The sequence below is a fragment of the Pavona decussata genome, unplaced genomic scaffold (genome assembly GCF_977016875.1).
Source record: "Pavona decussata unplaced genomic scaffold, jaPavDecu1.1 SCAFFOLD_26, whole genome shotgun sequence".
Classification (NCBI taxonomy): domain Eukaryota; kingdom Metazoa; phylum Cnidaria; class Anthozoa; order Scleractinia; family Agariciidae; genus Pavona; species Pavona decussata.
Window position 1 is genome coordinate 206,008 of NW_028145449.1, and position 15,419 is coordinate 221,426.

Below are 15,419 nucleotides of genomic sequence, written 5' to 3' on the forward strand. Positions count from 1 at the left end.
TGACACGTGTTTTTAACGCGCGCGATGTCTGGCCGAAAACACTTGGGCAATCTTTCCGTTTAATCTTATGAATAATTACTTTAGAAGACTCTTCACTTATCTTATCCTTCGGTTTTTCCAGCATGTTTGAGATGGTTCGAATGGGTTTATGTGCGACTTTGATCTTGAAATCTTTTCAACCTTTTGCAATTTTTTTCTGAGAAACCTTTGGCGTATCCGCCGCATATGATCGAACAACTAGACCTCGATGGTCTGCTGTATTGGCATTTGTTTCCCGTTCTGTGTTGGATTGATGGCTTCTAAGAAAATGAGTGGGATAATTGCTTGCGGATAGGGTTTCCAATGATGTCTCCTCCTCGGAGGATGGAATGTTTTTTGCACAATCCATAAGAGGGTGTACAACAGAGTGTTTGTGTTCCGTATGGTGGTGGGAATTGAAATCCAGATAGCGGTCGGTGTGTATGGCTTTTCGGTAAACAGAAACGGCGATCGATCCACAACTGAACAACAAGACAAGATGATGGATCGATCGCCTTTTCTGTTTAAAGAGAATCCACACACACTGCAGTGTTTTTAAATAAAAACACAGGTATACAATAAGTCGGATGAACAGAAGATATTTAATTTGATCTTACGTCGTTTGCAGGGGAAAGGTCTCCTTCCTGCAACGCTGATTGTATTTGCCGTAGGTTCCCGATTACCAAGTTTCTTTCAAGAAAGCTTTGGGTGGCATTTACCCTATCTATTGTAGACCCGAAGGGGAAAGGCGGATTCTGTGCCCGGGGGGACTTTAGGGAGAGACCTGCCTAAAAATTACGAGGGTGATCATCGTACTTTTAGTGCGCAAAATTCGTGGATTGGTGCAACTTGGGATGGTAACTTCTAAAACGACCAATGTCAAGAATGTTGGAGATGCTGTTCTGTTATATTATTTTTATGTTTGTCTCATTAACGACTCATCAACAAAGGAGTTTAAAAGGTGTCATTTGTTTGTTATAATTAGAACCTATCAGGGATAAAAATGAGTCATGCATGTCCACAATACGAGATTTTGTTACCTTCTAGGAATTTTACCATCGAGGCCATGTTTATATGGAATTCCCGTCCCCACCCCTCGGACTTCTCTTTGGTGCAGGAACTAGGCGATAAAAAAAGGAAGAAGCTGCACTGTTAAGCCACGACTAACTTGTAGTAATTTTCAAAGTGCTAGACTGTTTGTAGTCTCCTGTTTTACCGTGTGGTTGTTGAAATCGCATGCTTTGATCAAACAGCCGCCATCTTGGTTTGTAATGGCGAGCGCAACCTGGAGAGAGCGCAAAAACTACCGAGGGGGTGGACAATGGGCCCGTTAGTAGTTTTTCAATAACACGAGAAAAAAGGGGGCTTATAACAAAGCGCTGGAGATGCAGTGGAAACCAATTCTTAACGCGTATTCTGTGACAGAATACGGATTTCTTGTTCTACTTTAACTTTTCGATTAATTCTGTTACAACAATCGATAACGTCTCAATTTAAATACATCATATACATCAGGCCATTGAACTCAAGGCAGTGTAACAGACATAATTTTATCTCTCATACTGTTTAACAAATTACTTTCAGAAAGGAATAAGTCGTTTACACACAGCAAATGGCTTACGAATTGTATAAGCATCGCAGTATTGTCAATTTGATTTCACACGATTGCTTTCTCAACAGGCGGCCCGGGAAGAATTGAAATTTCGCCGCAAGGAAAGATTTGGAGAATACATAGTCATTATTTGCATTATCGCAGGATATTGAAGTTGATAAAACTCGCTATATAGATGGAATCAGTTTTTTTTTCTCTTGGATTGGGGGGATTTAAAGGTTTTACAGGCAAGGAATCATGGCAAATACGTTTAATAGGTTTGTTTTAAAATTGTGATATATCCGTGCACGGGATATCGCTCAATAGGGGGCGAATAAAATTTTAATACATATTCATGCTTGAAGAAGTTTAACCAAAAAGATAAGTCGCCGCTCCTTTTCTTTCCATCGCTTATCCTTTTAATTAAATCTACTGATTCAATCTGTTGTTGTATTGAAAGGTGTACTTCAAATATTCGCTGCTTGTACCCACTATAATTGCAACAGAATTTTAAGTATTATTTTTTGCCATTTAAACAGCAATGAGACCCCTCGGTTGAAACTAATTACTTTGCGCCATAACACTAAATCGGTTTTATATATCAGGCTTTTAAATTGCTTTTGACAAACACTTCAGATAACATTTTTGCTGAATACAGGGGCTATAGTTGCAATGTCCCTAAGCAAGGTTGTCATTTTAAAAGAGGCAAACAAATTTTAATTAGTATGCAAGCATTGGGACCTTTGGTTAAAATTACATTATTGGAAAATCATAATTTAAATCTATTTATTCCGAAAATTTAGAAATTCATGGACCTCAAAATCTCCCGCGTTGCTGTTCAACAGTGGTGCGAGAGAGCCACCAGGTACTCTTTTATGATGATTAACCAGCCTCGAAGAAACATGAATTTTTAGCAACGCTAAATTGAATCCACATCTTGATCTAAACTGACAAAAATAACAAGATCTAAAGCTTTAACAGGTAAACATTTCATAAATACCTTTTTATTTTGTCACAAATGAAATTAACAAATCGATTATTATTGCGGTTTTCTATGTTTTAATAAAGCTCTTTGCTATGTTTTAATAAAGCTATTTGTTCTCGTATCAGTTTTAAGGATTTTCTAAATAATTTGTCATTTTTTAAACTAAATAATTCTTAACGTTTCCCTTTAGCGATCTCAGATGGACAGAAGAAACTTCTTGACTGTGCTTACAATTGTGATTTTACCCCTGCAGAAGGCGCATACGCGAAAAAGAACATTTATTTGTGGTAAGTCGATGATAAACCACAAACAGTTGTTTCTTCATGTTAGCCTTTTGAATTCATTAGTTAACCATTTGACCTCGGCCATTGCTCTTAAACCCAACGTTAGATAACAATTTTTTGGCACTTAAAAGTTTTTCTTCCTCTACTCATGCAGGTGTCGTTAACAGTTATTCAACAGAGTACGATGCCGTGAATGTCGCCATCAACAACATTTCCAGTTTGAACAATGTTTCAATAATCTTGCAAAAATTTAACTTATCAAAAGAGATAAACCTGTTTAGTCAAGGTAAGAATAAACATGCTCCAGAGGCCTGTTTCTGCTTTTTTGTTATTACATATTATTAATTAAATTGATTAACATTTATTTACTTGCAGCTTCAAAATTACTTGAACAAAACGCCATTGCACTTATCGAGGGGAGCAACTCAAAGATAACCGCATGCGCACTCTCTTCAGTAACTGGCATTTCTCTTATCCGTCTCCATGGATACAGCAGGCCATTCGAGCAATGTGAGGAAGCGATAAAGATGCCGGCGGAATACAGAGACTACGCGCATGCAAGTCTTGACATAATATACACATTTCGATGGGAAAAGATTGCACTGGTATTCGACGGTAAAACCTCTCTTGTTGACTTTCCTGTATTATTTGCTCTCGTATTTATTTTCGCCTGTCTACGATAGGTCAGAATGTATCACATATCGCATATGAGATGAAAAGCTATTTGAAAGATTTAATGAAAGAGGGTTTCGCCCTAAGGGCAAGCAAGGACGATACGTACTCGTAAATAAACTGGTGCTGTAAATCATCTTACCCACGTGCTTTTCTCGAATTTCCTAATCGACTGCTCGAGCTTCATTAGAGGAAAACAGTCCGCTCTTCGGTACGGATTGTGTGCGTTGAATCGCGAAGTTATCGTTATTTTTTTTTTTTTCACACGAAAAAGAGTAAGGGCAACCTCAAAGGTGCCCTATTTGGTCGCTTTAAGGGTAAGAATTTTGTCACCACAGCTTACAAGAAATAATAACTTGTTAGGAAAAAGGGGACGTGCTGAAATAACAGTGCTTTTCCTTTGTACTAGCTGGGTTAAATTATTGAGAAAGCTGTAGAAAAAGAAAAAGAGAAAGATAATTTATTCATTTCCATCTCTCCTAAATACCGCTGTATAGCAAACAATGCTATGGCAATTACTTAAATTGCAATTAAATTAAATTACATATGCTGTTTCCGATTTGACAATACGTAAGAAGATGTAAGAATTTACAATACAGTAATGGGAATTTAAAAGAACTGAGACGGTGGACTGAAACAGTCGTTGTCATAAAATTTTTTTCGACAACTAGAATAGATGAGAATGATGTATTATTCGGTAAGTGACACAGGCATACTCGGAAAAAAATCCTAGTGCTCCTGTCAGGAGTTGAACCTAAGACCTTCCGATTACTAGTTCGGATGCTCTACCAATGAGCTACAGGAGACTCGTGCACGTGGGAGCTAAGCCAAGAATAGATCTAACTAGATAAATAGGTAGGCAAAGAGTAGTACACCAGCGGAAGGCTTCGTTAGCTCAACTTTGTAAGAAAAACCACTCACACATTGACAAATAATTCTTCTCTGCTTTGACTGTTTCTTTTTAAGGGAGCCGTTTGGACGCAACTGCATATTTCCACCTCACATCGCAAGCTTCAAATCTTACCGTGAGCTTCGTAGAGCTTTCTGAAGAGAATAAACAGGAAGACCTCACTTCACCTCTATTGAGAATCATGGATGAAATAAACGGGCTTGAACCTGATGTTATTCTACTTTATACGAATACAAGAAAAACTGAAATAATGCTACAACAGGTTACAACACTCCTTTAGTTTTATTTACAACACTCTTTCAACATTCTGTTGCTTAATTACGAACAATGCAATACATGTTGCTTTTCCTTTACTTATCGTTTGACAGAAACCTTGTCACGACGGAAGAGGCTATAAATGGATACTTCAAGGACAGGTGTGAAAATCAACAAATTAAGCTTGTTACAATGTCTTTTTACTTTTAGCCACCCTGCTAATCAAATGTTGTGAAACAAGCTTTGCCTTGCTAATTAACCCCATATAGACAAGGCTTTTTTTCGTCTTCTGTGGCCCGAGGTGAGGTGGGAGGGGTGGAAGGAGAGGAGAAAAGACGGAATCCGCCCCTACAGAACTCTGAACGCATTTAAGCTATGACAATAAGGCTGTACGATGGATAGTAGGTCCAAAGATGTTTCCTTTAAGAGTCGAAAAGGGAAGTGATGACGTCATATGGTCATGATTTACAAGCGGTAGCCATCTTAGATCCGCCATCTTGGATTTCTGAGTTTCCTTCAAAACTTGAGAAAAAACACCAAAATTGACCAAAAAAAATACCAAAATCAATAGAAAGGATGATTGATTAAAAAAAAAGGGAATTTCTGAAAAACTCCCTGTGGGAATTTTGTTGCCATGGAAACATCAATTGATTTCAGTGAACACTGACCTACCACACCAAGTTGATGCCGGATGAATTTTTTAAAAATTTACGAAGTTTAGTGGCGTTTGCTAAATATTAAAAAGTAATGTAAACGTTCAAAGTCGGCGTGGGAACAATCCGGTCCCGCTTCCTGGCCTGGATAAGGTTAACAAATGTCAATATTATAGTTGCATTTAAAATTTACGAACGTTGTATAAGGTCTTACACATAACAACGATATATTGACATGAACGTAAACCCACGGTGCTGGTCACTCAAGCTCCTACCTTCAAAATGGTGCAAGTCATTTCCATAATGTGCATTTTAAAGAATCTTTAGAGCTAACTCTTCAAAATATCGCATTCCATTTTGAAAATGATTGTCCAGGCTGGTCAATTCTGACAAATGGAAAGCGCCTTTTGTAAATATAATCCCATTTTTGTTTTCTTTTTAGGTGCCCTGGACCTTACGTTGTCACCCTGCCAATGTGGTATTAGCAATGACGCTTCCATGCACTAACAGTTGCAACAAGAGCTCAGCTGGAGTTGACTATAACCGAACCATTGAGGTAGTCTCATCGTGTCCTTTGGAAAGGCGTCATGTAATTCTAGGCTTCTTAAATGTCATACTGCTTTACAACTGACGCATCATTACTTCAGCAAAATTATTTTCAGTATTCTCTCCAAAAATTCCCGGTTCATTCAGTGTAAGAACAAATTCTGACATATTTCAGTTACATGCTAATCTAATTGTAATAGTGGTGAGAGATTTTGTATTTCCATAGGATGTTGTTCCTCTTGCTTATGATTTAGTCCAAGTTATTAAGCAGGCGTTAAATAAAGATGAGTGTTTGTCAATAAACGGAACTGCGGTTACTTCACAAGATAGAGAGGCAGTATTGACTTGCATAAAAAAGGTATGCATTTTACATAGCATCACTAAGTAATTAATGGTAGGTATCTGTGTCTAAGACAGTGGGATTTAATTAACTTTTTTTTCTAAACCAAATCTAAGGTTATTACTCTGGTCAATCTCAGAATTCAATAAATGTCACGGGCCCATGGCGCGGGAAAACACAAAATATGGACAACACTATAAAAAACGTTTTCAAGACCTACAGTTAAATCGTTAAAATTATGCTTGAACAATTCAGATCTTACCCCTCCTTTATCAGTATTATTCCGCGGCTGAAAGAAGCCTGGGTAGTCGTGCGACCTTCGAAGCGTCATTGAGTGAGAGGGAGGGGAAGTGAAGGCTTACCGTGACTAGGAAGTCTCCGTTTTGTTCAAGAGAGATGGACATATAAGAGCATAATTTGCCACTATTTCAACTAGTTTTGTCCAAGTTTGATGCTGAAGGAAGTGACAGTTGGTTTTGGCTTTACTTAGTTGATAATCTGGGAATTTTTTCGAGCCAACCACAGCATTGTAAACTGTATAATTTCTTCGGCCCAACCACAGCATGGTAAAGCAAAAACCCCTAAACGTCGCCCAAAATTACCAATGGCTTACAAACACTGAAATGAAAACAGCTCTATCTCTTCCCGCCGTATTCCCTCCATTGTTTGATAGACTGAGTTTACAAGCTTTAGATTGACCTGAATGTTTCATCCTTTATAGGTCAGTCAGGAAGGTGTAACAAGGCATGTGCAGTTTGACGGAGATGGTAGACGAAGGGGTATTGAACTGGAAATTCTGAACCTACGAAACAATTCCTTTAAACGAGTACGTACGTCAATAACTCGTAGCTTGTAAACTCATCGGGGGTGTCCTGAGCTGTGTACTTGGCTATAAGTGTTGTTGTCATTGCGTCCAGAGATTTGTCTGTTGAAAAAGTAGATGCTGCACGTTTTTCATAGAATCGATCTCAAGTTTGTTTTCATGTCTTGTATTCAGATCGGTACGTGGAATTCAACCAAACGTGCAACGATGTTTGAAAATTTATCGAATAACATGGGGATACGATCCTCCGGAGGAACTCTTGAAGGAAGGAAGCTAAGGGCTGTCGTCGCAGAGGTAATGAGTATTAACGTTGATGAAAAAGGCAATCTTTTTGAAATTTAGAGAATTCAAGCCTTTCCTCAAAGTGCCTTTATAATAAGGCGTTGTTCATTGCAGCCTTATGGATGCAAGCTCAATCGCCTGAATTTGATCCTACTTTGGATGTATAAACTACAAATAGGATCTAATCCGTTTAAAACGGACTTTTTGAAATTTTCCCGCATGACTTTAGGGAGGAAGGTTTCTCTCCTTCTCTCTTAGTAGGAGTACATCGTACCGTACCGATAAAGCATGGCCAAAACTTTCAGTGACTACTTTTTATAGATATAGTCGTCTCTGTTTCTGAATACATCACGCATTAATAGTTGTTATGGCTAATGTATGTAATAAAAATTTAAAGGAGGAAAATCTTCCAATTTTCAGTTTTGTAACATTGTATCTTGTCGCACCACACCTGAACAGGATGCTCCGTTCGTGATAAGGAAAAATCCCAAAGGTGGCACCTTCATTTATCAAGGCTACTGCATCGACCTGCTGAATGAACTGGCAAGAAATCTTCATTTTACATATGAGATCTACACTTCCCCCGATGGGAAGTACGGCGCTGAAACAGCAAATGGGACCTGGAATGGCATGATTGGGGAGTTAGTAAACAAGGTTCGCTATCGTGTTTTGTCACTTGGTAAATACCTTACCATTTTGCCCTTTCGATTCCTACATTGACTGAGCTGTACAATTAAAATTAAGAACTGTGCTATTCCAAGCTTTCCTTTGATTGATAGTGCATATAATTTTGTCGGACTCAAAAGCCATTATACACTTTTGCAGTCGTCAAGTTTAACTTTGTAACAAAATTTACTGCTTCTATCTGTTCATTTTCACTAGTCAGTTTTTCTTTTGTAACTTTAAAATTATGCATTCTGTGCTTAAGTGTAGTAAAACAACGTGATAATGATGTTAATATTAACACATACTTGGAAACGTTTCAATATAAAAGTAACTTAAGAAAACTACAGGGAAACCTTTTACCTTTTCAAACATTTCTCCTTACTCTAAAGCATGCTGATGTTGCTGTTGCTGCACTCACCATCACCGAACGTCGCGAGAAGGTTATTGACTTCACTGTTCCTTACATGTACTACAGTAAAGAAATGCTACTCAAGAAGTCCTCGTCAAATGCAGCAATCGATCTCTTGCAATTTGCGAACCCCTTTCACAGTAACGTTTGGATTGCTACACTTGCCTGTTTGACGATCATCTCTGTGACTGTCTTTGTGATAAATTACTTCAGTCCTTATGGATACAAAGACGAGAACGGAAAAGGGACGGCTAAAAAGTTCAGCTTTTTCAACAGTGTGTGGTTTGCTTTGGCCTGTATGCTGCAACAAGGAGGTGATAACACACCCAGGAGCTTGTCAGGTTAAGACTAATTTGTTGCAGTCTGTATAAAAAATACTTAATACCTGTTCCCTCGTTTCTTACGGAAAATGTCAGTAGCAACATACAGGTAACAAGTAAGGCAAAAAAAAAAACTACTATATAATAGCACCCTTATAAATGAAAGGTATGGCCTTTCTAAAACAATAGTGTAAAAGAGCTAGGAAGCTAGATTTACATGGTAATAATTAAAATTAAAAGGTCGGAAACACACAAAACACGCACACAACACAGCACGCAAGACCATAGGTATCTTCCTAACAAAATGAACGGGCATAAAACTAACATTAAAAATGACTGGGCCACTATCATGTGTTAATTTTAAACGTTATGTTTCTTTTGTTTACCGATTTAGGGCGTATTCTTACCGGATGCTACTGGTTTTGCATTCTTATCTGGGTCTCATCTTACACTGCAAATCTGACAGCTTTCTTCACCGTCAAAAATTCCGAGTCTCCAATACACAACCTTGAGGATGTCTTGAAATCTTCTTATAAAGTAGCCATAGTAAAATCGGGAAGCACTTACGAGTTCTTCAAATCAAGTCAATACGAGGAACACGCGAAGATATGGCAGAGAATTCAGTCAGCTGGTAGTTTAGCTAAAAACACACCTCAAGGCATTCAATGGGGTCCGAGAAAATGAAGAAATGGTTTTTATTACCGATGGGCCTATTCTCCAACATGTTGCCAGCAAGTTACCATGCGATCTGACAACAGGTAAATAATGAAACTAGATGTTAGCTGAAGTAATAGTATTCCCGGCGAAGAAGGTCTGTAAGCGGGTGTGCAAATAAATAAGAAGTATTCAAGACTTATCCATGAAAAGCCAGTATACAACATATATAAATGTTTGGCTTATATTTCGATCCAGAAAGAGCTTCGATATAAATAATATTGGAAAGAAGAGTTTGCTTTATTAGACAATTTTGTTGTAATATTTAGTTTGTGATTATTCTATATTGTAATTTGGAGTCAGGCTTTCCTACAGGAACTTCTTCACATGGTTCTAATAAGAAAAGACACAGTGATGCCATTATCACACAGTTCGGAGTAATTCATTTGATTTAATTGGCTAAAATTGTCTTTCGTCAACACTACTACCAAGTTTGAATTTTTCACCCCAAATTTACAAAGCTCAAACAGCGTGTTTAATAAAATCATGATTTCTCATAGCCCTCTGGCTGTCATTGGTAAAGGTATGACGTCATAGACTATATTGAAATATACACCTACATTTCCAATAATGCAAATCCATTGAAGAAAATGGCGACATTCATACTACGAAGTTTCACATACTGATGCATGCGTAGACGTTAATGAGTTGAGAGACTATTTTATCTACTTAGACTTAATGACACTACGCAGACAAATCCTTTATTAGAGATGAATATCCGCCATGTTGTCCACGCCGTCTTGTAAATTAACCTTAAATAATACTAGCCCCCAAATTTTTATTAATTGTAGCCAAATTTTTAAAAGTGGAAAAAAAAACACAGAATCATTCAAATGTAATTAAAGCAAAAACTGTAAACTATGTGAAATATGGTTCATAGAAACACTGGCATAGATACTTTAACGTCAACGTTGGCGAACATGAGAAACTTTTTGTCAAAATGGTTCCAGTTAAATTTAGGAATAGCGCCCAAATTTGTTGGTTATAGCTTAAACAGTTTTTAAATTACAGATGTTCAAAGTTGGAGACCCCCTGCCCCCACCTTTAGAGATCCCCCTTCTGCGGGATGAATAGAGGTAATGGACTACAAACTGGCTGGGTTTACCAGATTTGATGAAACTACCTCGAATACTTTGCATTGAACTGAATAAAATTGAATTTAATTTTGCACCATTAAACCATTGATCATCACAAATCCCTGTCAATTGTTGTCAGGGTACATTTTATTTTATCCCGTAAATTCCTTTCTCAATGATATCGTATTGCCCGACCCATTTGGGCCCAGCGAGAAGCACAAAGTGTCAGAATGGACAAAGTACCACATGGTCCTCAGTATGAATTTAATTTTGCACCATTAAACCATTGATCATCACAAATCCCTGTCAATTGTTGTCAGGGTACATTTTATTTTATCCCGTAAATTCCTTTCTCAATGATATCGTATTGCCCGACCCATTTGGGCCCAGCGAGAAGCACAAAGTGTCAGAATGGACAAAGTACCACATGGTCCTCAGTATGTTATTTATCGAGACACTATTGTTCGCCTTCATAAAAAAAGCTAAAGTAGATTGTTACAAACGCGTGAACTATGTGAAGAACTTAAACGATATATCGTTGTAGTTTATGTATTTTATCCAAAGTTAACGCCCCTATCCTTCTTCCTAGTGCCAGGACTAAGCACGTCCAACGCACTTGCATTCGCCTTTCAATCAAATGATCCAGGTGTTGCTGACGTCACACTGGCCATTGTACATCTGCAAGAAAATGACTTCCTTGACAATTTGAAACGAAAGTGGTGGGACAATGCAAATGAATGTTCTCAGGAACAAGAAACAAGTAAGCAATTAAACAAAGACTTAATGCTCGTTTTGTTATAGCATGAAACGGTAATTTGTTTCCTATGGAGTACAAAAGAGCTTTCCTGGAATCCTTTCCAAAGGCGTCCAAGCGTTCCGGGTCTGTGTTTGAAGTGTTTGATAAAGCTTCTCAAATCATTAAAATTCTTAGAGTAATTCACAACTAAGTTCACTAAATTTTTCTGATAATTGATGTCGTATTTCCAAACCTCCTTCCGATGTTTTCTCTTCATGCATTGTTAATGAGTTTGAGAAATGTTACGTGAGCAATCTCTTGAGCAATGCACTTGCACGGTTTTCGTTACAGCGCATGCACCACCAGATGCTCTCATTATACATGGTTTACATAATAGCATTAGTGACTTTAGAAACTGTTCTTTTCATAAACATTTTCCTGAGTACGTAGGCAAACCATTTCCTTTGTTCCTTTGTTCTTTTTCAGCTTTGGTTCGCAAACGTATCGACCTGAAAAGCATGCTGGGTGTCTATGTGGTGATGGGTGTGAGGTTGATTGTTTAATTCCTGGCTCTCATCGTTGAGATAGTTTGGAAAAAGAGACAACAGCGAGGAATAATAGGCATGGTTCGAAGGTCTGTAAATATATAGCATATTCCATAAGTCAATAGGACTTTATCATAGTCATTTATGGGCTATAGATCAACTAGTGACCCTCTTAAGATAAGTTTCCATATCTTATCTAATTGCAGTACTAACACGGGTACTTTTTGTAGGAGACAAATAGCTACAAATTTTAGTCTCCTGCTACACTGCTCCCCCACAATTTGTTCATGGCGGCCTTGGGAATTCGTTGTTTCTTCATTTATTTATCATTATCATCGTCGTCATCATCACTATCATAATTATTTGTATTTGGACCTAATTTATCTCTGCTATTGCCTCCATCAATCAGTCCTATGCTCAATTAAATATGCCAATATTACATTTTACCCTACCCTTCAAAGAAGATCGGAGACCCCATATTTGATCCTATACTTTTGCATTACTACGGTGATTTATGGTGTTGCAAATACAGCTTATTGTCATTGTTTTTGTTGCCTCTGGAGGGCAGCGAGGATTGTATAATGAAAAGAGACCTTACAGCTTTATTTCTTATTTCTGTAGAACAAAGATTCAGTCTTTCAAAGTTCAACCAAGAGCAAACTGATTGAGTTACACAACATCCTTGTGCCAGTCTTGGAACAGCTTTGGCGCTTACACGTCTGCCTTACCAAGCATTATTGTAGGCACTATATTTTTGCTTACCGTTTGGAGCCTTAAAGAACAGAGCTAGTTAAAACTTGCACTGTATGTAGAGACAACCTAAATAAGTTAATCAGTTGCATAATTATAGTTAATTAACCTAATTGTAGTTGATTGGTAAAAGTTCACAACGATTTTATAATCAGGCATCAACGGCCCCAGTTATTGGAATTTTACTGTATATTGACATTTATCTGTTGCTGGTAAAATGAATACCGGTTTTCATTTTCATGACGCTTGTGCAATGTATGTTCGTGATAAATAAAAGCATAATTTATTGTACAATGTAGTGTGGGATAACAAATCAACATATCACTTTTTAAAATTATCGTTGCACGAAGACAATTCAGGGGGCTCCAAGTTCCTATACGGGAAAACTGAATATGCAACTATTTCAAAGTCATTTAAAAGATTTAGTGGCTACAATTGTACACTGTAATTATTGTATTGTTTATTTAGTGGCTGCTTTACACGAATTTCTAAGGAAGTTGCATGCAGAAACACATAGTCGTGCATAGTCGAACTATTTGTTGAAGTATATGCTTTGTTAGAATTAAGTAATTTACACGTAAGAAAGTGAAGCCAACGAAACTCTCTTTGCATCTGTTCAGGGCATGGTTCCTCAAGCTGTAAAATAAATTATTCAACTTGTAATGAAATCTGCCGAGTCTTAATTTTATTTCTGAGTCTAATAAGAGGAGCTTATTAGTGTTTATTTTGCTAGGACACATCAAACACAACACATATATCACTTTTAATATAACGAACGATATTCGCAATACTCCTAAAAATCTCGCCAAAGAAACGAGTAACTGACCAAAAGTAAGGAAAAAGAATATACCACCATTATTTAAGGCATGAATTTTGCTCTCTCAAACGAAAGCGCGCTGCCCCTTATTTTACAGCCGTCATCAGTTCACCTCCCACGAAATGCTTAGACCTCCTGGCAGATATATTGCTTCATCAGAAATTTCGACTCCCAACGTTTTTGGAAAAAAAAATGAAAAAATAATTTACACGTGTGAGACAAACTTTGTTGTTTTGTTTTCATTCTAACCCCTGATGCCTTCGCAACAGCGTACATGAAATGGTTTTCAACTCTTTAGGGAAACGCTTTGGGGCAATGCTGTCTAGGTTGTTCAATAAACTCTCAGCACGTTTTGTATCAGGTCTAAAATTATTCGCCCCTGGTTAATAATTTGAGGAGGAGCGCACAGAAACGCCCTGTTCAGCAAAAAAAAAAAAAGACTGTGAGGATGAAAAGCTTTGCTTCTCCGCTTTGTGGAATGAATTGTAATTTGAAGTGGTTACCACTAACCCTCCAATCGAAGAGAACTATTTACCACAGTCATAACGCCGGTGCGCAAGTCAAATGGTATAAAGAAATTAAAATTTAATTGAGAAAGTGGTTAAGCAATAGCAGGTTGTATTTCTTGTTTTTACATCAGTGATCAGAGTGACAATCGGAGAGCACTGTCTTAACACTTTATGACTAAATGTGTTCTAGTTGCACGGGCTTGGTTTTACCGTAAAAGAAGAAGCAGGCAGATTATGAGCCAATGACAATACCAGGTATTTAATTGGCCCCAAGTTACGTGGAAGTCAAATTTATGTCGCCATAAATAATCAAATGTGAACCACTTTAAGAAATACAGCGAATTGGGAAACACATTTCATCTGCAGGTGTTTAAACGTCCTTTCTGTGGTTCTAAAAAGTTAACGACACACTATTTCTTCCTGACAACTTTTAAAAATAAACTCATCAGAACTAAATTATGTTAACTTGAATAGCGAGCTGTTATTTTCAGCTCTTAGTCCGGCAAAGTTATTTCTGAATTTTTGAAGAGAACAGTTTGTTATTTCTTGACGGTGAATTTGATAACAACAAATAATGCAAATTTTAAAGTTATTTTGCTTTATTTTAATTTCGGCGGCTCATCACTGTTTTGTTCTTTCATCGGCCAAGCTGGGCACCATCTCGATTATACAGTTCTCTTCCTTTAGTTATTACTTTCTTCCTGTTAGTTTTTATTTTCTCATCTTCCCTCGAAAATTTAAAAATGCAATAGAATTTTTAAAGTTGACCTGACTAAGTAAATGTGAGAAAAATTTGTATTTCGTCACATAAACGTACTACTTTAAGTTTTGGAGCCGAGTATGTAAGAAGTTATTAATGGGTGATGTGTTTTTTTCGACAATGTTTCAGCATTTCTTCTGACATTTTAACAGTTTTAGTAGCTTAAAAGTAACGCTAATTTTCCACCGTCTTTACCTCTGCTAAAACAGTAAATTGTTTAATGGTAATTACTGTCGATACAATAGTTTAATGTTCCTGATAAATAATTTGAAATGAATCGAATATTCATGTTTTTTTTTTTTTTTTTATGTTACCAGCAGTGGTTTTCGACACTAAACGGCAGGAAATTATTTTTATTTTGAACTCATTCGTCTGAATTAGATGCAGACTAAATTCTTATGAATATTTCCAGTTGAAGCACATTTACTTCACTATCACGCTTTGTAAAATGATGAGTGAAACTGGTCATATCAGTGGCAATTGCAATCCATTGCGGCAACGCAATTTTGCGGTTAGCTCTTAAAAATAAATTAAATAAATAAAGTTACTTCTGGTACCCAGGGTAAGGGAAAAGTAGTTATTCGATGGGATTTTCTACTTATTTGAGTCAAAATTTGTAGGCTTGTTTACAAGCGTATCCATAGAATTTTTAAAAGGACCCACATCAATGAAAGCAAGGGCACCAGCTGTGAACTTAAAATGGTTCTTTAAAAGAACGCTGGAAAGCATTTGCTTGATTGGCAGTGCAGATGAATTAT

At 37.2% G+C, this 15,419-nt stretch overlaps 1 protein-coding gene and 1 pseudogene across 2 annotated transcripts; both read left to right on the top strand.

The window, feature by feature from the left end:
- The first annotated feature begins 3,062 nt into the window (after positions 1–3,062).
- Positions 3,063–4,778, top strand: LOC146485337 (uncharacterized). Its single transcript, XM_085103257.1, has 3 exons — positions 3,063–3,164; positions 3,254–3,493; positions 4,517–4,778. Exons 2-3 carry the CDS (start codon positions 3,406–3,408, stop codon positions 4,738–4,740), a joined length of 312 nt encoding a protein of 103 aa, XP_084959383.1. The 5' UTR covers positions 3,063–3,164; positions 3,254–3,405; the 3' UTR covers positions 4,741–4,778.
- Positions 4,779–5,855: 1,077 nt separating this feature from the next.
- LOC146485338 (glutamate receptor 4-like) lies at positions 5,856–12,298 on the top strand (annotated as a pseudogene). The gene is made up of 9 exons (XR_014863364.1): positions 5,856–5,924; positions 6,141–6,272; positions 6,976–7,080; positions 7,252–7,371; positions 7,819–8,013; positions 8,415–8,775; positions 9,149–9,512; positions 11,134–11,304; positions 11,767–12,298. The product of XR_014863364.1 is annotated as a glutamate receptor 4-like (transcript).
- The last annotated feature ends 3,121 nt before the right edge of the window (positions 12,299–15,419 follow it).

Coding starts and splice junctions, on each gene's coding strand:
- LOC146485337 (XM_085103257.1), top strand. CDS start 3,406: ATGCCGGCGGAATACAGAGACTACGCGCATGCAAGTCTTGACATAATA. Junction 3,494..4,516: donor GATTGCACTGGTATTCGACG/GTAAAACCTCTC, acceptor TTTCTTTTTAAG/GGAGCCGTTTGGACGCAACT.